Here is a 21,617-nt window from a genome sequence, read left to right as displayed (position 1 = left end):
GCTGTTAGTGGAAAGATTAGTGGAAAAATTCTAGTTTCTTAATATGCTTTCAGTGTGAGGGTTCAAAATGCGAGTTCCAATTTTTTTTGGAATTCAAGGATTTGGAATTTGTCGGTTTTTGTTTTGGTATATAAGTTGGTTGGTTAGTTTATGTCGGAAAACCGAAGTAGTCGTCGGTTGTATTATCGTACTTTTTTTGCTGTCGGACTAGAAAATGTCAAATACTTAAAAATACTGTTTTTGTAACACGGCTACTCTTTCCTTGTAGATATCTAATATATCCGAAATGGATGATGAAATACGAACTCAAATGAGAAAATTTTACAATAAGCACATCCTTGTGTCTACAACAGGGCTTGATGTAGAAGGAACTACAAAATTCATAATCACCAAATGTATTGAAATTTATCAAAGTAAACAAATTGAGGCTGAGTTAAAAGGTAAGTGAAATTTGAAAAACGTCTCTTTTAATATTTATGATGTTTCACTCGTGAATGTCTTTTCAACAAGAACGAAACTAATACCGAAAGCTCTATCATAAGTTACAGCCATTTTTGTTTTCACTGAATACCCTTAGGTTCCAAATAAAAGCCCCCCCCCCGCTTGTTAATTTTTCGTAAATTTTCCAAACCCCCTGGACCTTATTACTCTTAGGTTCCAAATAAATGGGCCCCCCCGCTTGTTAATTTTTCGAAAATTTTCCAACCCCCCCCCCGGACCTTATTAGGACCCCCCCGTTTATTAATCTCTAAGAATATTTTTAGCTGTCAAAGAGAAGGCCCCTTATTTTGCTCTAAATAGCCTGATTTTAGCCTATTTTTACCTTATTTTTGGGTTTCAGAAGTACAATTCCAACCCCCCCCCCCTCCGTTTTTTTGTTTTCACTGAATATGCTTTTATGTTTTTCTGGGATCAAGGAATCCGTCATTATTTTCCCGTCACCCGGACTCAGTCCATCGAATTTCTGCATCTATCTGCATCCTCTGTCCCGTCAAAACTTGAAAACCTACAGTATATTCAGTGAAAATTTATAAAGAAAACTTAACTTATGATATAGTTTTCAGTAACGGTTTAGTACTCGTTAATAAGATATTCACGAGTAGAATACCATAAAATAGAAATGATTGAGAAAAAAATGGAATACGAAGATTATAGAAGAAGATGAATAGGAAACTGTCGTCCTCTCTGTACTACCATTTTCACACTAATAAATCTCTATAATGTGCTAATTGTTAAGATTTTTAGATCTTACAGTTTCGAATGTTCTTAGCTTTTTTAGTTTTAAGCTTAAGAATGTTCTTATTTTTACCATTTTATAATTTATATTTTTGTGCAATTTTATATTTTTGTGCAATTTTATAAGAAGTTGGGTGTTTTACGAGTCTGTGCCTTAAGATTTTCTTGGCGTACTGTATAACCTGGACCCGGACCGGACCCTGGACTCCCTCGTAAATTTTCGAGAAAACACGGACTCCTTTAAATTTTCGATAAAACACGGGCCCCACTGACAAATTTTTGCGGATCCCTTCTCCTCAATTATCAAATTTTCAAGAAAACTCTTCTCTCTAGAATGGATCCCAAGGAAATTTGTTCTCGCTAGATTATAGGATAGTATAGAAGTAGAACTTGTTAGAGTTTCTAAAGGATTTTTTACGCTGTTTGAGCTTTCTTAGATAAAAGATTACAAGGAAAACTTTCATACTTTGAGACGAATCAATGTTCTGACATAAAAACTCGATGCCATAAAGAGAAACAACATGTCGAAGTCACTGTATGCATAAATTGAGGCTGAAAAGGATGCTAGAGCCTCGACTTGATTTTCCCATGTGCTTATTAAAAAGAGTGTAGATGCTCAGATAATTTGACGGTTCGTTGGAAGAATTTGATTAATTCTATTCAAAAACGGCCATTTGATATTTGGGAATTTGAGGTTTGAATTATGAGCTGTTTAAATGGTAAATGTTTATGAAAATAAACTGGAAAATAAATGGATTCGTGTTTTCTCGAAAATTTACGGAGGGGTCCAGGTTTTCGTCAAAATTTGAAGGGGTCTGCGTTTTTGCCAAAATTTGAGGGGGGGGTCCGTGTTTTCGCAAAAATTTGAGAGGGTACGTGTTTTCGCTAAAATTTGAAAGGGTACGTGTTTTTGCTAAAATTTGAGAGGGTACGTGTTTTCGCTAAAATTTGAGGGGGCACGTGTTTTCGCTAAAATTTGAGAGGGTACGTGTTTTCGCTAAAATTTGAGAGGGTACGTGTTTTCGCTAAAATTGAGAGGGTACGTGTTTTCGCTAAAATTTGAGAGGGTACGTGTTTTCGCTAAAATTTGAGGGGGTACGTGTTTTCGCTAAAATTTGAGAGGGTACGTGTTTTCGCTAAAATTTGAGAGGGTACGTGTTTTCGCTAAAATTTGAGAGGGTACGTGTTTTCGCTAAAATTTGAGAGGGTACGTGTTTTCGCTAAAATTTGAGAGGGTACGTGTTTTCGCTAAAATTTGAGAGGGTACGTGTTTTCGCTAAAATTTGAGGGGGTACGTGTTTTCGCTAAAAACTTAAGGGGTCCGTGTTTTCGCTAAAATTTGAGGGGGTACGTGTTTTCGCTAAAATTTGAGAGGGTACGTGTTTTCGCTAAAATTTGAGTTGTCCACGTTTTCGCAAAAAACTTAAGGGGGTCCGTGTTTTCGCCAAAATTTGAGGGGGGTCCATGTTTTGTCGAAAATTTACGAGGGGTCCGGGTTTTCAAAGGGTGCAGGGTCCGGTCCAGGTCCTGGTTGTACAATACGCCGATTTTCTTAACTGTTCTTATAAATAATGGGTTTTAGCCAGGAATGCCAGGGTGGTAAAAAATAATCCTCATGTGTATTGTCGAGGCCCTACCTGTCTTACCTTTACCAAATCTAATTTTTATCAAAACAGAGAAAATCTGAAAAGGGGTTTTGGATAAATTGGCCGAAATGACTTGAAAAACATTGATACAGCTTTTAAGAAGTTCAAACTCAAAGAAGGAAAACGTTGATAGTGTCGAAACAGTTTAACACAGAGAATCTATATTCAAAACAAAACTTGGTTCAATGGGTGGTGTAATGGGATTTCCGAGCCCTCCATCTGAACTTACTAAATTTCATGATCAGATAGAGTACATATTAAAACAAAAAGGGAGACGAGTGCAGAATGAACTTTGAGGCAAAGTGAGTTCCCTACAAAAATAATCTTTAACATAACCAGCTCCTAAAGATACAAAAAAAAATGTTACACTTACAGTATGTGGCCCCCAAAATGGCGATCAAATTTAATATTTCTCTCAAAGCTAGAGGAAAAGAGGTTTTACAAAGATTTTTCTTGCATGCAAAACTTTAACATCTCTACTTTATTTCCCGACCGTTCTTTTTCAAAATTTTCAATTTCAACAATATTTTTCAATCGCTTAAAGATAGGTAGCTTTTTTCTAATGGCCCCAAAAACGGAGGTCTACAATTTTAGTGATTTCTCGAGATATCTTTAAGATATACAAAATTTTGACCATAGTTTTCAAATGTGATTTAGAGGGATTTGGGCATAAATTTGTTTGATAAAATTTTTACAGTATACCCCTGGTTGTCAAAATGCAGGTTTGGGGCCCCCAAAACGGAGGTGTAGTTAAAATCAAATTATTAAGCCCAGTTGTAATAGGAGGGAAAACTATGAACATATTTGTGTTTACCCTTAAATTTACGACCCGATAGATAAAATTTATGATTTTATGAAATATTTCAAGATTTTCGATATAGCAAAGTCCAAACTGAAAATTTAGAAATTTTCAAAATAACAATTTAGATTTAACAACGTCTTAATCAAGTTTCTGAAAATCAATGTCTTTTGAAAATAGTTCCATTCATGTATGTAAAAAGCTGTGAAAATTTGAGAAGAAAAGCTTATCTGAAACTGAAAATATTAAGCTTTAAAGGTATTTTTCTCCTATATTTTGCAGAAAAATGACAGAATTTGCCATTTTTGCTGATTCAGCGAAAAAATTTTATATATAATGTAAATTTTTTGTTATAAGCTATTAACTCAACCTGATAGGAATGGAATTCTAAGATTTTTTGCTGTTTCTCATATTTAGAATTTTCAGTTTTGTCAATGCTGATTCTAGGGCTCCAAAATACTGGTTGACCTTCAAGATGCTATATCTCTAACCCAGCCTCTAAAATCACAAATGTAATTGCATTTTCTGAACGGCATTTGGACGCTTTACCTCTCCCAAATGGTGTGCACTGATTTTAGAGTTAGTAGTAAGTAAGTCTGTGACCGCACTCGGAGGCGACCCGAAGGCTCCTCTTGTGATAGCTATCTACTCGAAGGTAGGGGAGGGTGTACCCCGGGGTCCACTTAAAGCTTTTTGATAGACTGGATGGCGCAATTAAGTGGCCCGGTAGTATATGGTAATTTTAGTTGTTTTTGGAAGGTAAAAACAGTATGAAGCAATGTTTTTATTTGAGAATAAGGGATTGCAAATCTGTTACTGATGTTTGTTTCTCATTTTTGGTTATATCTTTCAACTCCAAGTAGTTTTTTTGTTTTTTGGATTTTAAACATTCTTTTTCAAAATGGCGACCTCTCCAAACGCTCCTAGTCTACTTCACTGGACTCAGCGTTATCAAAAATTATCAAAAAGCAAAGTTCAGCCAGAAGTAGACTCTAGTCTAGGGAGGGTGCGACTCTTTCTCCCTTGATTGCTCCACTTACCATTGATCCTTTTCTTAAGGGCTCTGACCATAGTCAAAAAATTGATTTTAGTACTTGAACAGGAAAGTTATGTTTTAGGTTATTTAACACTTTTAACAAAGAATTGCCTTTATAAATTGCTTTTTAATTAAATCCCTTAAGAGTAATTAAGAATTTAATTGTAAAAATGACGCTATAAACTTTAAAGGGACATTAAAGTAGTAAAATGTAAACATTGCGCGAACCAAGTGTCATTAAAGAGAACAATTAAAATCATGTGTCCGAAACAAACTTGTAAAACAATTGAACAATCAAAATTAGCCATATTTGGTTTGATTTTTTATTTTGACATGTGACATTTGTTTTGATTTTGTATCCGCTGCACACAGTTTGTTTACAAATTTTGCAAGTACTGGCTGCGTTTAGACCAACTGGCATTTGTAATTTGGCATTTGCTCATGAGGGATTCGATTTTAATACCGGGTGCGCCACAAAAAGGTTTCTCTCTTTAAAAGTAATTTTCTCGAAATTTAAAAATTTTAAAAGAACCATTCCTATATTATTGGAAAGAAGAAAAATAAACTTAAATTTTGATAGGTCATTTATTGAATTCGATTCATTACATCAAAAGTTATGCTCAATTGAATAAAAAAGTTACTTTTGGAAAGTGCTCAAAAACGTTAAAAATCGACCTATCAAATTATTCAGAAGCATAATTACATGATATATCAGTATTTTTGTTTCAGTCATTAAAAATGATAATTAGCTGTCTAAATGACCTTTTGTTATTTAAAGGAAGGTTGAATTTCAATGAAAGGAAGAAAATTCGTCGAAAAAGGCCAAAAAAATTGGTAGAATTCATAAAAATACATCAAATATGGGTTTCGATGTAGATTCAGCCTTACATAGACTTAATCCAGTCTAGAACCAAAAATCTGAGGAAAATTTCGGTAAAACTAAATCAAATTAATTTTGATGAAGATTTTGAACCCTTTTGACCCTTTCAAAATTTATATGTGTTTAGTTAATGAAAAATGCTCTTAATCATGTAAAGGCTATTGCGATTGCCAAATTTAAAGTAAAAATTTGATAGGTCGATTTTTAACCTTTCGAGCACTTTCTGAAAGTAACATTTTTATTCAATTGAATATAACTTTTGATCTAATGAATCGAATTTAATAAATGACCCATCAAAATTTAAGTCTATCTTTCTTCTTTCCAATGAAATAGGATTGGTTCTTTTAAAATTTTTAGATTTCGAGAAAATTAGTTTCAAAGAGAGAAACTTTTTTGTGGCGCACCCGGTAGCTTTTCCATTGCATTTTCTGCCATGGCATTTAAGGAATCGTCTTTTTAGAGTCATTACTGAAAAGGTAGCCTGGATATTCAGGCTATAAACTATTTCACAGTCTAGTTTTTGGCCTGGTCTCCCTAGAGCGTTTTGCATTCTCCATATGAGAATGCAGTCCACTTGCTTGCGCTCACTTCGCTAAAGCCGTAAGGACCAATCTACACGGCGCGGAGCAATTCTGAAGCAAGAATAGGATAGTCCCCCACTTGCTAGTGAAGATTGAACTTTCTGTTACATGAAAACATGAAAAAGAAGAAAACAGAGGCAAGTTCATTTTCCAAGAAAACATGGTCTGATAGTTGGTCATGATAATGCATGCAAAAACTTGTCCATGGACTCTGGTGTAATCTTTGGATGTTTTAAATGGTTTTAGATCTTGTAAGGCTGCTTTTATTAATTTCTGTTTTGCTGCCCTGGGTTGGCTAGGAAAGTTTTGGAAACATGGGTTTGCACTTTCATTCTCTAGGGAGACCAAGCTCTATAATTTTAGAACTTTGTATGTTGAGGTAAATTTTGTTTTTTTTCTAAAATTTTGAGCTTGGATATCCAGGCTACTGAAAAGGTGATTCCCCCAAGTTCAACTTTGACAGATCAAACAATGAAAAGCATGGAATTTCTCAGAAACTGCAGTCATTAAGACTGAAACTTTTTGCCGTAGGGCTAGACTTTGGCAAATCTTGCAAATTTAACAATCTATAGAAAGAACTGAATAAAAAACATGCAAATACTTTAAAAAATCAAAAAAGTCATTTTTTCTCTTTGTTCTGGTTCCTTTGTTTGATTTGAAATGCCAGAAAAGGGGATTCCTTTGCTCAAACAAAATGGCATTTCAAATGCCAACGAAATGCCAACACGCTGGCATCATTAGGCATTTGACAAACCGAACAATTGCGCGGAACAATAGAATTCAAAAGGATACTGCAAGCAATTACAAATGCCAGGCTGGTCTAAACGCAGCCACTGTTATGTCCCTTTAAAAAGACATTATTGATATGTTGCATTATCTTACAAAAAGTGCTAAGTTTTAATGGGTAATTAACCTTTTTGTTTTGAATTTTTTTTCAAACTTTTTTTAACTCTCGCGTTCAAAATGTTTCTCTTTTTGTATTTCTAGTTTTGGAGAGAAGTGAAAAGGAGATAGAAATCCTTGGCAAGTTCGTAAAGATGTGTGTTGAGGAATTCCCTGAAGGTGAATGTTATAAACAGTTGCTACAAACTGGTCAAAACACAATGGAATTACTACAACATCCTTCAAATCTGATCTACGCACAGATGTCGCCGAATAATGAGACAATTCTACACCGTGCTATTAAGGACGATACGCCGAAACGTGACGTTGATATTACCTTCGTTACCGATTTGGTAGACCTTGGAGCTGACTTTAAAGTTAAGGACAATGGTGGAAAAACACCGTTTTCGTTGGCCGCTTTGAATCGGAATTACGCTGTAATGAAAATGATGTTAGAAACTGGAAGAATCTCCAAAGACCAAATACAAAATGCAATGTTTGAGATATTGTATTTTATACCGTTAGAAACCCCTATAAATCAAGTCGAGTCTCTTTTTGAATTATTGAAGACTTATGATGGAAATATGAATGTTAGAAACAGATCACAGCAATCATTGGTGGAATATTGCGTATCTTCACCACGCTGGCTGCCATCTTTAGATGTATTCAAGTATCTTGTTAACACTTGCCCCAAGAGCTGTTTAAAAAGAAGCGATCGTTTATCGTTGATTCATACTTTCGTTGAAAATCAGAGGCGATCAGAATCTGTCTTAAGGTACCTGTGTGAACTAAATGATATTGATGTCAACGAAAGAGACAATGAACAATTAACTCCATTGATAAAATCAATTATGAGATCAGATCTGGAGTTTTGCAAAGTGCTTTTGGAAAAAGGAGCTGATGATATGACCTGTTTGCATTACGCTGCATCTATCCCTGCAAGTAATAAGATCAATGATCATCACAAGATTACTAAAATCTTATTGAAGCATGGTGCTGTGATTGAGGCCAAGGATTGTTTTGGCGATACGCCAATCGTCTATGCTGCTTCTACAGGAGATACAAAGGTCTTCAAGGTGTTTTGGCGAAAACACCAAAAGTTGGCGCCAATAGATTCCGCCCTTTCAGATCGATTGATCACTGTTGCAATGTTGACCGGTTTTGATAGCTTGGTTGATGAGATTGAAAAGTTGCGTTCCTCTGATAACATCAATGAGTCAACCAAAGACGCTCCAATGCCTAGAAAAGGGATTTCGTTGACAAACGATAGTTGGAAGGTGTGGTTACAAGAGAAAGAAAACGAAATGATTTTGAATGCAGAAAATGATCAGAAGCCACGTATTATTGATGCTTTCCAAGAACGTGACAAAATGCTTCAGATTGAAAACAACGAGATACAACGGCAGTTTAGTGTACTATTAGAGCGCATTTCGAAGTACGGGTATGATTTCCCATTCACGCCAATTCTCTCTGGTAGTAATGTTGAAGGCACAAAAATTGGAGTTCTGGACGAAATCGATTTTCTGTGTCAACTCAAGTTTATTTTAAAACCAGAACAATATGAAATTTTAACGATGAATGTTTCCAATTTAAAGCAAATCAAAATAATTAGTGGCAGTGATATCGCAAATCTTTCAGATTTTATTGACGAAGAATCATTTCTATCCTCGAGAAAAATTGCTGCTCAGCTTTGGAAAATCTTTGCCTCATCATTCAAGAAGGAAGATATTTGGAAAGATTTGTATTTTACCAGGCCGTGGTGGGAGGATGACTCTTTACATACAGGTGGTGTCAGCTTTATATCCACAATCAATTTAATTTGGAATAGCGCAAATATCAAAAGACTTCATATTTCAGTGGACCTTGTTCCCACGCTTATCCTTCCTAAGGAGGAAGGGGTTATTGAAAATTCCAAAAGCTTTGAAATTTTGCAGAAGCATTTTGAATTAGATTCAGAGATAGGAAAGAACCTTCTCGTGTCAAAGAAGGTAGATTCGGAATTTGTCAATGAGCAAGACAAAAGCATTATATGGAGAAAGTCATACTCTTTTGTTGAGGCAGCAATTTTTCAACAGTTGCCTCAATGTGCTCGGGATGGGTATAAATTGACGAAGTTTGTTCGTGATTCAAGAATATGCCCCGCATTCACACATGTCGATACAAAAAGTGTCGACAAATTAATCACAAGTTATGTGTTGAAAACATGTTTGTTTCATGAAGTTGCTATGGAGATCGAAGCTGAAAAGCAACTGGAAAGCTTCACATCTATTCAATGGGGTACCAAGATTTTGAACAGGCTTGAAAGTTATATGAATAATACGAAAAGTAAAGTACCAGCCTTCTTTGATGAAAACATTTCGTTAAGTATCAAAGGACAATTTCACGTATCTCCAGATATTGTGATTAAAATGGTGATTGCTTTTTGTGAAATTGGAAAAAAATGGCTCAGTCAGCCATGGGACTTTATTGATGTTTAAATTTGTCTTTTCCTACACTGGTTGTCTGGTCAAGATGACATCTTCCACGTTGTGGGACAAACTACCTTAAATTTGGTGAATTTAGGCAGATTTGCTCCCTGCCAAATTTAATGAAAATAATACTCCATAACTCGATCACGCACGGGCAACACAAAATTTGCCTTAGTTTAGGAAATTTCTAGTTATGGAGTAAGGTTTATAAAGCATTGTGAACTGAAGGGAGTAGAAATTTGACATTTGAGTTATAGAGGTTCCAGTTAAAGAGACTGTTCTTCATTATTTACACCTTTGAAATATATTATATAATAATTTTTATCCATGTTAGTGCCTTCGAATTTGCCAAATTCAATTCCCACCGGATCTTACGAAATTAATTGCAATCACCATATTAAATCCACTAAATCCAATCAAATTAGACTTAATACAATCCTTTCTTTATTATAAGAACCAGTAAAGTTTTTCTGAGGCTCGGTTGTTCTTATTTTTTTGGAACTTAGCCTCAAATTGTTCTGATACTGTTCTTATTCCAAGGGTAATACCCTGTTTTTACTACTTCATTGCTTAAAATTTTCGGCCAATCTAGACCCAGCATTGTTCTAGAACTGTTTTTAATTTTGGACACTTTTTATCCTCGTCTTTCTTATAAAAACGAGCGTGAGAGATTTTAGTAATACATTTTAATCGATTTTAATTCTTATTTTATAGATTTTTGATTTTTTTTGTGTTGTATTTGAGTTCGATGAAAGTTCTCGATACAATATTTGGGGCCGTCCACATAGTACGTACGCACTAAGTCTTCTCAAAAGCGTATGCTTGCGTACGGGGGGAGGGGAGGGGTGAATGAAAAAGTACGTACTTACCAGGAGAGGGCATAGCCATTTGCGTACTCTTGCGTACATGGGATATTCGATTTTCGACATTTTCGTACGTATGTACTGTGGACGGCTCCTTTTAGTAATACATTTTAATCGATTTTATTTCTTTTATAATATAAATTTTTGAATTTTTCGTGTAGCATTGAGGCTCAAATTTGCTAAAATGCATAGCTCGAAGATGGGAAAATTCACCATTGAAATTTTGTTTTGAAAATGGGATGAACGAGACAGGGGGTGGAGTATTTTGACTTAAACACATTGAAGTAATGATCTTTAAAAATATTAAGCGTAAGAATAAGAATAATTATCGTTAAAATGTAAAATTTAAAATAAAAAATCAGGCATAATTGAAGCATATAACCAAGCATAATTTGAGGATGAATATTAAATTTTGCTAAGCATATTGAACCTCAGCCCAAATTTCCCCTAAAGCAAAAAGAGTACATTGGATTCAATGAATATTTTTCATTTTTTAGCCAATTTTCATATGATAAATATCGTCCTTTATCCAACAGCTCGAGTTTTCCTGGTGAAATATTTTTTCCTGGAAAATTCTAAATTTTATGTTGTGAGTTTAGCAATTTTTTGATCTTGTGAAAGTTTGTATGCCCTTGCCCGGGGGGGGGGGGCACTCAAGGTAAATGACCTACCAGACGTTCGACCCTTAAGGGTAGGTTTTTCATAGTTCAGCTAGTGCACTGTAAGGGTAGGAAATTACAAAACTGCACTGTATGGGTAGGAAATTGTGATAAAAGGCCAATTTTTTGGTAAAATTGGCACAAAAATTGGTCAATTTTGGAGGAAAAATTCCACATTTTCTTGGAAAATTGCAAAAAATTTCACCTGTAAGGGTATGATTTTTCGTGGAAGTTCACTCCACTGTAAGGGTCCGATTTTAGAAGCCAAATTTTTGGCCGAACGTATGGTCGTTTTCAGATCGAGTGCCCCCAAATTAGACTATCTATTGTAAAGGAATGTGATATCTGTAATTTGATTTGATTGAAAAATATTTCATTGCGAAGAAGTCTTTACAATGTCTATTTGTTCATGTTTATTTCAGATGCCTGGAAAATCCTAGACGATGCTATCGTCCGTTTAAAGGTCAGTAAACGCGGGAAAGAGTTAGGGCGTCAGGGTGATTTACGGGGAAAATGTGGCGGTAGAGTTTTGGAACAATGTAAACACCTCTGCCACTGTTTACTCCGCCCCCAACTAAACTTGTTTTCAAATTTATCCCGCTTCCTGAATTATTCCCTCTTTCAGTGATAATGCGTAGACGATAGGATCGTCTAGGAAAATCCCAGTTAAAAAACACGAGCTATAAAAAATCCGAGTTATGACCTCATACAAAGGGTTCGTGAAAGAAGGTTGAACATTCAAAACAAGAAGATATTACCACTGTTGTTTTAAAATGATTGCATAAAGAGTAGCCGCATAAGCGTTGAAATCATTTTTAGCAAATATGTAATTTGGGAAAATCATTCTAAAATGTTCTTACAGCATTCTTAGGTTAGGATCCTAATTCAGACTAGATTTAACATTTAGTACGTATGTCTCAAGCTTAAAATGGTATTTTGTGAAAGGACTGAGTCTTACTTGGGGTAATTGACAATGATCTAAAAATGGCATTCTTAGCTTGAGTAGCAAAATCCTTAATTTTTTGGTCATTTAATTTCATCATGGACATTCCTATAAAGTATATTCTTATAAAAAAAGCGTGTTATAAAGTGCTTTAGACTTAGATTTTTTTCAGTGGTATATTCCAACCACGTGACATACAAGAATTCATTTCATTGGTGCAGAAAGGAAAACGTTTCTTCGATCGATTGACAATATTCAATGAAAGAGAAACAACAAAAGAAGAAACAGATTCGTTACAAACGAAGTTGAAGAAAATTTGTAAACACTACATCAGATCGTCAAGGTATTACAGTTTTTCACAACCTCGTCCCCGTGTATTCCAGGCTTTATTTACGTTACTGATAGACGTCAGGGTATTATCTAGGCGCTATCGAGAGAGTAATCCGTCCCATGCAGTGGGAATCGGCCTAGAAAAATATATAAAAAAATATATATAATCCCTAGGAAATCATTGCGCTATGGTTGACAAATAAAAAAAAAGAACAATATTATATACCAGAAAGACTAAAAGTCCAGATCACAAAGCATACAATTCCACCATAATTTATCATTAGCCAGATCAAACCAATTATCATTGGGAACATTAGACTTTTTCAAAGATTTAAACAGACCCCTTCCATATGTAAATTTTGGGGCACCTTTTGGACGTTTAGATACAACCCAACAAGAAAGCATTTTGCGTGGCAAACGATCAAAGCTCATTCTTGCAACATGGCCAGCCCATGCCAATTGGCGTCGAGTGATATAACAATCAATAGATTTTAAACCAAGTCTCTCAAGTAAACTTTCTGTAGATATTCTGTGTTTTCGAACATGTAACAGGTTTACGCGAGACATTGCTCGTACGCATCTACGATGAAATAATCTCAATAAATCAAACAATCTTTCGGTAAGACTCCACGTTTCCGAGCCGTATAAAACAATACAAAGAATAAGAGTCTCATATACGACTGCCTTAACTTTTGGTGAGACACGAGAATTAGCAAAAATACACGATCTAAGGGCGCCAAAAGCATTACTTCCACGATTTAATCTTGATACAACATCAATCTCGTCATCTGTGTCTCTCGATAAGAACGAACCGAGGTAGCAAAAACTATCTGTGACAGGGATAAATTTTCCATCTCCAAACTTTATGGGATCTAGGTTTGGTGGGTCAACATTTGGGTTCGGCCCAGAGACATATAGAATCTCTGTTTTCGAGGGTTTTTCTGGTTGCGAATCGTCTCCAGCGTGGACCTCCATTCCAAAGGATAAGAAGTGATTAAATAGAGGAGGGATGTAAATTTCTACGTCTTGTCTCGACGTAAATAAAGCGGCAGTGTCATCTGCATATTTTGAATCTGGTACGGCAAAATCAGTCCCTTTGGCATTGTATCTCCTACCGGTCATGCGAAAGTCATTTTTTGTACGAAAGATGCACAAGGGTCGATCATAACGCTTACGCCATGTGATCATAATGGCTGCAATATACATAACGAATAGCACGGGACCTAAAATGTCCCCTTGCTTAACACCAATGGTACAGTTAATAGAGTGAGAAACATTATCTACTTCAAAGTTCACCTTGAAGTTTTGATGAAGCGATTTTAAAATTCTGACAATTTTGAGAGGTACACCAAATTTTTCAAGTACCCCCCATAAAAGTTCTCTAGGAACCCGGTCAAATGCTTTCACTAAGTCTAAGAATAAGATCCATGTTTCGGAGTTGTGTTCACGCCTTTTTTTCATAGCAAGTTTGACTGTGAATATTGCATCTTGACATCCTCTTCCGGGACGGAAACCGCATTGTGATTTGTGGTCAATTGAATTAACGATTGGTTGAAGTCGTTCATGAATGATAATAGCTACGATTTTATAGGATACCTCGAGCAACATAATACCGCGATAATTACCAGGCTTACTCAGGTCACCTTTCTTTGGTAATATTTTAAGTAGTCCGATATCCCATTCAGATGGGGGATTTTCAGTGTTCCAAAGCTCAGTAACAACATTTCTCAATAGTGTAAAAGTTTCTGGGTCCTCTACGTCAGGGTATTATCTAGGCGCTATCGGTAAGCATATAAAGCTGGTAACCGTTTTTACATCGACTCTCGTGTATTAAACATCACAAGTCAAATTTTTTTCATAACTTTGAGAAATATGGTGTGTACTATCAGAGCAAGGAATGTTAACCTCTTTTAGTCTGTAAAACATAATTTACCAAAGTTAGAATCGGCAAATTTCGGTGTTGACAATCTGGGCAGGAATGGGGTACTAGTACTATGGAATACTTCCCCTCAAACAACAAAGAATTAGCGACAGAATTGTCATAGTTCGGACCCCCCCCCCGAATGACACCTTCCAGAAAAATGAAGAAGGGGGGGATCAGAAATTTTCATGAAAATGGGGGGAATAGCAAGGAAGGGGGGGGGGAGGATCTTGCCGAAATACTTTCATATTTTTAGTGGTTTTTGAGGATTAATAATTTATAACTAATAATTAACTAATTTTCGCGGTAGACACCAAAAAGCCCCAAAGGTATATGGCAAAAATATATCAATGTCAAAATCTTTTATTTTTGTAGGTCAACAGATGACTGTGGTACAGCAGATTTTATCAGCGTCATGTAAAGCAATCGATGGTCGTTCCATTCGTGATGCGGTGGCAATTATACTTCTTAACTCGACATGGTAATGAAATTGTTCGAATAAGCTAATCCTTGTGAATATTTTCAAAGTAGAATTTATTGAACACAGAAACAATTTCTTTTTTTATTTGTCCAAAAATGTTGAAATTAATTTTTTAAGGTTTCGTCAATATACATATGGAAATTTGAAATGAAAATTTCGTCTAACATGTATGACTATTCCATCTTATTCAAAAATTTATTTACTTGTACCATTTGCTTTAAAAAGATCTTTTTTGGTACATTGAATTTCAAACCAAAGGCTAGGTGCTAATTCTTATCAAGCGAATTTGATGCAGACCATGTCTTGTGTCAATGTCGTGACTGGTGTTTGCGTAGGCCCCAAAATATTTAAAATCGTCAACCTCTTTCAATAGGAGTACCTCCAATTGACTCAATACCATTGTCTGTAGATAGATTGAGGTGCATATGTTTAGTTTTTTTAGCATTGAGGAATAATCCTAGATAGTAGGGGCAAATTTGTAAAATCGCTCGACTTTTTTAGTCAAAAAAAGGCTAAAAAAGTCGAACGACCTAAAAAAAACCGACTAATAGCTTGGGTTGCTAGTTCATACTTATGGAGAAGATTCTCAGCTTCTGCTTCTGTGATTGATTCGTCGACCAGAGAGACTAATATCATCAGCAAAATCAAGGTCGGCAATATGAAGACCTGGATGGCTTTTCTCAATCTTGAATCTATCTTCGTCATTGATAGACTTTCTGAGTGCATAGTCCAGGGCTAATATAAACAAAGTGCCAGTCTTCACATCAAAATATTCTGTTTCCCCATCAGATGCAAGGATTGCTTTGCTGTTTGTACTTTAGGCGTACAAACTTTCGCGAGCAGAAACTTTTGCGAGGACGAAAAATCGCGAAATTCACGACATTTACTTTCGCGAATTTAACGGAAAAATATTTTTCGCGAGCATAAACTTTCGCGAATCAAGACGTAAAATTGAGATTTTTAACATGAAAAAACGGCTTACAGGGACAAATACTTCTTGTATTGGCTTGAAACATTTGTCCTTTGACTTAATAGTCTTTAAGCAGGCTAGAAAATGCCATAAAAGTTACATTTTATTCAAATTTTAAAGTTTTACAGATTTTCTATTTTGTCAAGGATTTTTCGCGAGCATAAACTTTCGCTAATGGCCCTTCCTCGAATTTTTAATGACATTTATTTTCGCGAAAAGGGCCAAAATTCGCGAAAATCGCGAAAGTTTCTGCTCGCGAAAGTTTGTACGCCTAAAGTATACATAATCTCAATGGCGTTGACGATTTTCTCCGGAATACCATAGGCAAGAAAAATCTTGAACATAGTCTTCCTGTCGATACTATCAAATAAAAGCCTTTCTGAAATCGATGAAAATAAAAACGGCTTCTGCATTGTTATTTCTAACTTCTTCTACTAACCGTCGTAGGGCAAGAATTTGGGATGATGTTGGTCGTGAAGGACGAAAGCCTTTTTGGTTAAAACAAACAACTTGATCCATTTCAGGTCGAATCCGGTTCAACATCAATCTGTTATTCATGATATGCACCATTGCAATGTCAAGGATCCAACAGGTGATTGGTTGAAAGTGACGTATTGACTGATTTTACGTTACTTGTAACCAATCAGCTGTTGGGTCCGTGATGTAATGTCAGAAGACATTGCAATAGTGCATATCATGAATATCTTTTCTGCAACTTAAGTCAGGCTGATCCCACGATAGTTGTCACCCTTTGTCAAATCTTTTTTGGGAGCGGGTACAATGGAGGAAAGGCGGCCCCATTCACCAGGACGGTTACCATTTAGGGTTTCATTACAGAACTGGTGAAGGAAGTTAAGAAGGTCCTCAATGCTTCAAAACTCAAGTGGGTGTCCATCAAGACCTGAGGGTTCGCCAAATTTCATCTTTTTATAGTTTTCTTGAACTCATCAATTGTGAAATCCACAGACGATATTTTTGTGCAAACAGGAAACGTTTGGTTAATTGTTAAGTCGTTATCGAACGGCAGGACATCTTTCTGAGAAAAAAATAATTTTGACAAAAACCTAAAGCAAATAAGAACACTCCAAGCCTCAGATCTCAGAAATGGCTTAAAAAAAGCTGATTCTAAGCCCCTTTTAGTTCACTTTTGACTTAAATTAGGCATTGGGCTTTTCCAGAGAAAAACCGTGCACCCCCTGTAGAGGAGGTCCAACCTTTTGTGACCTACCCCTTGGAATTCCAGGCAATTTTAGGATCATACCCCTCTGGAATTCCGAATTTTTACAAATTTTCAATCATTACCCCCTTGGAATTCCGCTTATTTTTGACGGATTTTCGTCTTCCCCTATAGAATTCCACTGCATTTCAAGCCTTAACCCCTTGGAACGGAAATGGGCCTCCTCGACAAGGGGTGAACGATTTTTTTCTGGAAAAGCCCATTTTAAGAGCAGTCGAGCCTCACTCAAAATTTTCTGGATCTTATAAAAAAACAGTTCAATTGCTTAGAAATTTTTAATTGTTTTGATTGAAAACAATCAGCTCCTTATCATTTTACGTGGTTTACTATAATTAACGCGATTAATGTATACGTGTTTACTTTAAGATTTATAAGAAACACATTTCATAAGCAATCGCGGATATTATATTTAATTTAACAGATGAACTTTAAAGTAAGACCAACGCTGAAAATAATATAAAATCTTCAAATGTGGAGTTATGATCGCTGACGAGTTCTATATTTAAAGATAAATTTTGATTGTCTCGGTTGTTTCATCGAGGCTGATAAAAAACAATGTTTATATGTAGCATAACATACCAGTCCTTAGAAAAAAATGCTGAGTTACTAAAAAGTTTTGAAATTTCCATGAATTTCCATGTTGTTATTGACGAAAGTCTGTTAGTGGAAAGATTAGAGTGGAAAAATTCTAGTTTATTTATATGCTTTCACTGTGAGGGATCAAAATGCGAGTTCCAAATTTGTTTGGAATTCAGGATTTTGTCGGTTTTTGTTTTGGGATATAAGTTAGTTGGTTAGTTAGTTAAAACCACATCACGTACACATGATGTCTAAGAATTTTATAGTACTGACCCCATCCCCCTGAAATAGGTTATTGCAAATCTGTCTGGTATTCTAAATTACATTTTTGTTGAAACACGTTCTTTATCACTCATTATTCTATACCTGTAGGCAAAAACAGCCGTTTGATAATTAACGATATCACATGGCTATTATCACATGGCAATTTTTTTATTCAAATTTTTTTGAAGATGTCAGGGATTTTTGAATGTTTTTACTCTTGCTAGAAAAGAAACTTTTAAAATAGTTCTATTGTCAATTTCACTTTACATTTTTAATGACTTAAAGTAATTAAAAAGTTGATAAAGAGAAAAATTTCGAACATTCGATTTTGTGAGCAATGATATTCATCACCTCGGGTTAATAAATCTCAATAACCAACTTTTACCTATTGAATATCTGCTTATTGTCCGACAAAATGAAATGTCGGAAAACCGAAGTAGTCGTCGGTTGTATTGTCGGAATTTTTTTGCTGTCGGACTAGAAAATGTCAAATACTTAAAAATACTGTTTTTGTAACACGGCTATATACTCTTTCCTCGTAGATATCTAATATATACGAAATGGATGATAAAATAGAAACTCAAATGAGAGAATTTTACAATAAGCACATCCTCGTGTCTACAACAGGCCTTGATGTTGAGGAAACTACAAAATTCATAATCGAATGTATTGAAATTTATCAAAGTAAACAAATTGAAGCTGAGTTAAAAGGTAAGTGAAATTTGAAAAACGTCTGTTTTAATATTTATGATCCTTCACTCACGAATATCTTTTCAACAGGAACGAAAGTTATATCATAAGTTACAGCCATTTTTGTTTTCACTGAATACCCTTAGGTTCCAAACAAACGCCCCCCCCCCTGCCTGTTAATTTTTCGTAAATTTTCCAACCCCCCTGGACCTTATTAGGAGCCCCCGGTTTATTAATTTTTAAGAATTTTATCAGCTTTCAAAGAGAAGGTCCCTTATTCTGCTCTAAATAGCCTGATTTTAGCCTTTATTTACCTTATTTTTGGGTTTTGGAAAGTACAATTTCCAAAAATCCTCCCCCCTCCGTTTTTTTGTTTTCACTGAATAGGCTTTTTATGTTTTACTGGGATCAAGGTCATTATTTTCCCGTCACCCGGACTCAGTCCATCGAATTTCTGCATCTATCTGCATCCTCTGTCCCGTCAAAACTTGAAACCTACGGTATATTCAGTGAAAATTTAAAAAGAAAACTTAACTTATGATAGAGTACGGTAACGGTTTAGTACTCGTTAATAAGATATTCACGAGTAGAATGCCATAAAATAGAAATGATTGAGAAAAAAATGGAATACGAAGATGATAGAAGAAGAGGAATAGGAAACTGTCGTACTCTCTGTACTACCATTTTCACACTAATAAATCTCTATAACGTGCTAATTTTTAAGATTTTTAGATCTTACAGTTTCGAATGTTCTTAGCTTTTTTAGTTTTCAGTGCCGTCCCAATAATTTTTTCAAAAATGGTTACTTTTTTAATTTGTCATAATTGTCTTTTATGTGCATGTTTTGAGTGTATTTTTAAGCAATCTAGAGCTCAATTTTCAAAATTTCCCCCCTCGGGCCAAATCATGGTTGGCCCTAGCGGTGTCACAAAACTTCAGTCCCCCCAATAGGAAAATGCTTCCTACGGCACTGGTTTTAAGCCTAAAGATGTTCTTATTTTTACCATTTTATAATTTATATTTTTGTACAATTTTATAAGAAATTGGGTGTTTTACGAGTCTGCAAAGCCTTAAAACTTTCTTAACTGTTCTTATAAATAATGGGTTTTAGCCAGGAATGCCAGGGTGGTAAAAATAATCCTCATGTGTATTAATAAAGTTGGACAGCTTTACCTCTCCCAAATGGTGTGCACTGATTTTAGAGTTAGTAGTAATACTAGGAGTGGGCTATACAGGGTGATTTTTCAAAAAATGTCAAACTATTTTTTTTTGAGGTCTAAATTAAGTGTAGACAGGATCAAATAGAATTTTTGAACAAAAATGAAGAAAAAAAATGTGGGAAGCCTTTTTGTAGACTAAGGTTTGTGCCCTCAAATCAATCTTTTTCCATCTACCCAACTACCCAAATTATGTTGGAAATGAGACACACAGTGATTACACCACTGTCTCTGTGACCCAGTGGAATCCACCCCACTGGCCATCCCAGTGAATTTATTTTCCAAAAATGGCTCATTTTTCAGCCCCACTGGACAAATCACTCACCCCACTGGAATATTGTAGTAAAAAAACACCCCATTGAAAATGATAAAAAGTTTACACACATCCCACTCGAAAAGGACTTATTTTAACGTACCCCAGTAGAATTTTTCTTTCAAAAAATCGCCCTACTAGAATTTTCTCCTTTCCCTTCTTTAAAGGTGAAATATCCGAAAAGGCCAAAAAAAAATTTCCTCGCTTCGCTCGCCATCAAATGTTTCACTTTAATATATTTACTGTATTTAACCCGACTTATATGGTCATTTTAAAACGTGGAAAGTGCCAAACGTGAGGGGTTGAAAATCAAAAAATTCTCTGTCAGTGCAAACCACGGCTGTACTTGGTCCTTTCTTTCTTTAAAGCTAGGTTATAGCCTCAAAAGTTTTCGAGAGGCTTTCTCACATGCGAAGATACTGAAAGAAAGACCTCTACTTTAACCATGTTGACTAAACATTACTAGGTCCCATAGTTTATAAAATTTGATATAACCATACTGCTCCTCTATAGCCCCCTTCCCCCAGACCTCATTACATTTCCTGTTACAGCACTGTAAGAGTAGATCCACCTGATCAAGATGATATTACTACTTTAGTAGCATGTAAGAAGCAGATTTTGACTAGCACTAAACCAAAAGATAGCCAGTATCTTCCATCGTTAAAACATGATAGAATTAAGCGGTTTTTGTCTAACAGGCTAACCAAAATTTAGCTCATGCAAAAAATTCTTTCTCGCCCCAGTGAATGTCAAGGAAATTTTCGCCACCCCACTCAATATTTGAAAGAATATTTTTCACCCCAGTGAATTTCAGGTTTTTTCATTCTCACCCCACTGGGTACTCAACATCCACTGGGGCACAGAGACAGGGGTGTGTGATTGAATTCCGCTCAAATTTGGCACTTCTCAGGGACAGAAATAAAGTATATCAAAACATTTATTCGAGAAATATAATTTTGGACATTTTGGGCGTAGCCCAAAGGCTTTACGCAGGCAAAAAAGAGGAAGGATTGACTATAAAGGCGAGAAAACATTCTTTCCTGCTTAAATTTGGCACATTACCTCTTCAGGTGAAGATTTGTCAGTGTAAATTGTGAAATCTTAAAAATTTTATTTTTCCTACCTAGAGGGAGTGACTTCTCGTCCTAGATATATGAAAACTTGACAACCTTTTATTTCTATGATCTTGAACAACAAATCCATCAAAGTTATGTTTGGAATTTAAGCACTTCTTTATATCGAAATAATGTAATTCTCGTAGAACTACCGAATTTGCTCTATGTGATAAAACACTTCCTTAATTTGCACTACCTCAGTGAAGTTCAGAAGACGTAAAAAGGGATCTGAAAGCGGAAAATTGAAACTTTTACATGAATTTCGACTCTGAAAGGCTTCAAAACTGTTCTTGAATGAATCAAGAATACCAATTTCTAGAGGAAATTTCAATTGTATTACACGATTTATGAATGAGCCCTAGCCCGTCTATATTTCCCCTTTTTTACGGACATCGAAACAATTATTTACGAAATAACGAATTTACTTTGGGAAATATTCTCAGGATTCGTCAAGATAGATAACTGAGGGTAGGTATGCAAAAATTTAGGGCAAAAAATATCATTCCA

At 35.5% G+C, this 21,617-nt stretch overlaps 3 protein-coding genes across 3 annotated transcripts in view; all 3 read left to right on the top strand.

The window, feature by feature from the left end:
• Positions 1-272: 272 nt before the first annotated feature.
• On the top strand, positions 273-10,325 carry LOC136802306 (uncharacterized). Its single transcript, XM_067059023.1, has 2 exons — positions 273-440; positions 7,166-10,325. The coding sequence occupies exons 1-2, from the start codon at positions 287-289 to the stop codon at positions 9,535-9,537; spliced, it is 2,526 nt and encodes an 841-aa protein (XP_066915124.1). The 5' UTR covers positions 273-286; the 3' UTR covers positions 9,538-10,325.
• A 1,840-nt stretch (positions 10,326-12,165) lies between these two features.
• The window catches only part of LOC136802311 (uncharacterized), a 28,931-nt gene continuing 19,479 nt past the window's right edge, over positions 12,166-21,617 (top strand). Inside the window, exons 1-2 of the mRNA XM_067059029.1 lie at positions 12,166-12,336; positions 14,620-14,725. The gene's annotated coding sequence lies outside the window, so the exon portion shown is untranslated. The remainder of the gene's footprint in view (positions 12,337-14,619; positions 14,726-21,617) is intronic.
• The window catches only part of LOC136802274 (uncharacterized), an 8,889-nt gene continuing 5,716 nt past the window's right edge, over positions 18,445-21,617 (top strand). The window contains exon 1 of the mRNA XM_067058988.1: positions 18,445-18,486. The gene's annotated coding sequence lies outside the window, so the exon portion shown is untranslated. The remainder of the gene's footprint in view (positions 18,487-21,617) is intronic.

The sequence above is a fragment of the Clytia hemisphaerica genome, unplaced genomic scaffold (genome assembly GCF_902728285.1).
Source record: "Clytia hemisphaerica strain Z4C2 unplaced genomic scaffold, Clytia hemisphaerica genome assembly, whole genome shotgun sequence".
NCBI lineage: Eukaryota > Metazoa > Cnidaria > Hydrozoa > Leptothecata > Clytiidae > Clytia > Clytia hemisphaerica.
This window is presented reverse-complemented; position numbering and strand designations above follow the sequence as displayed.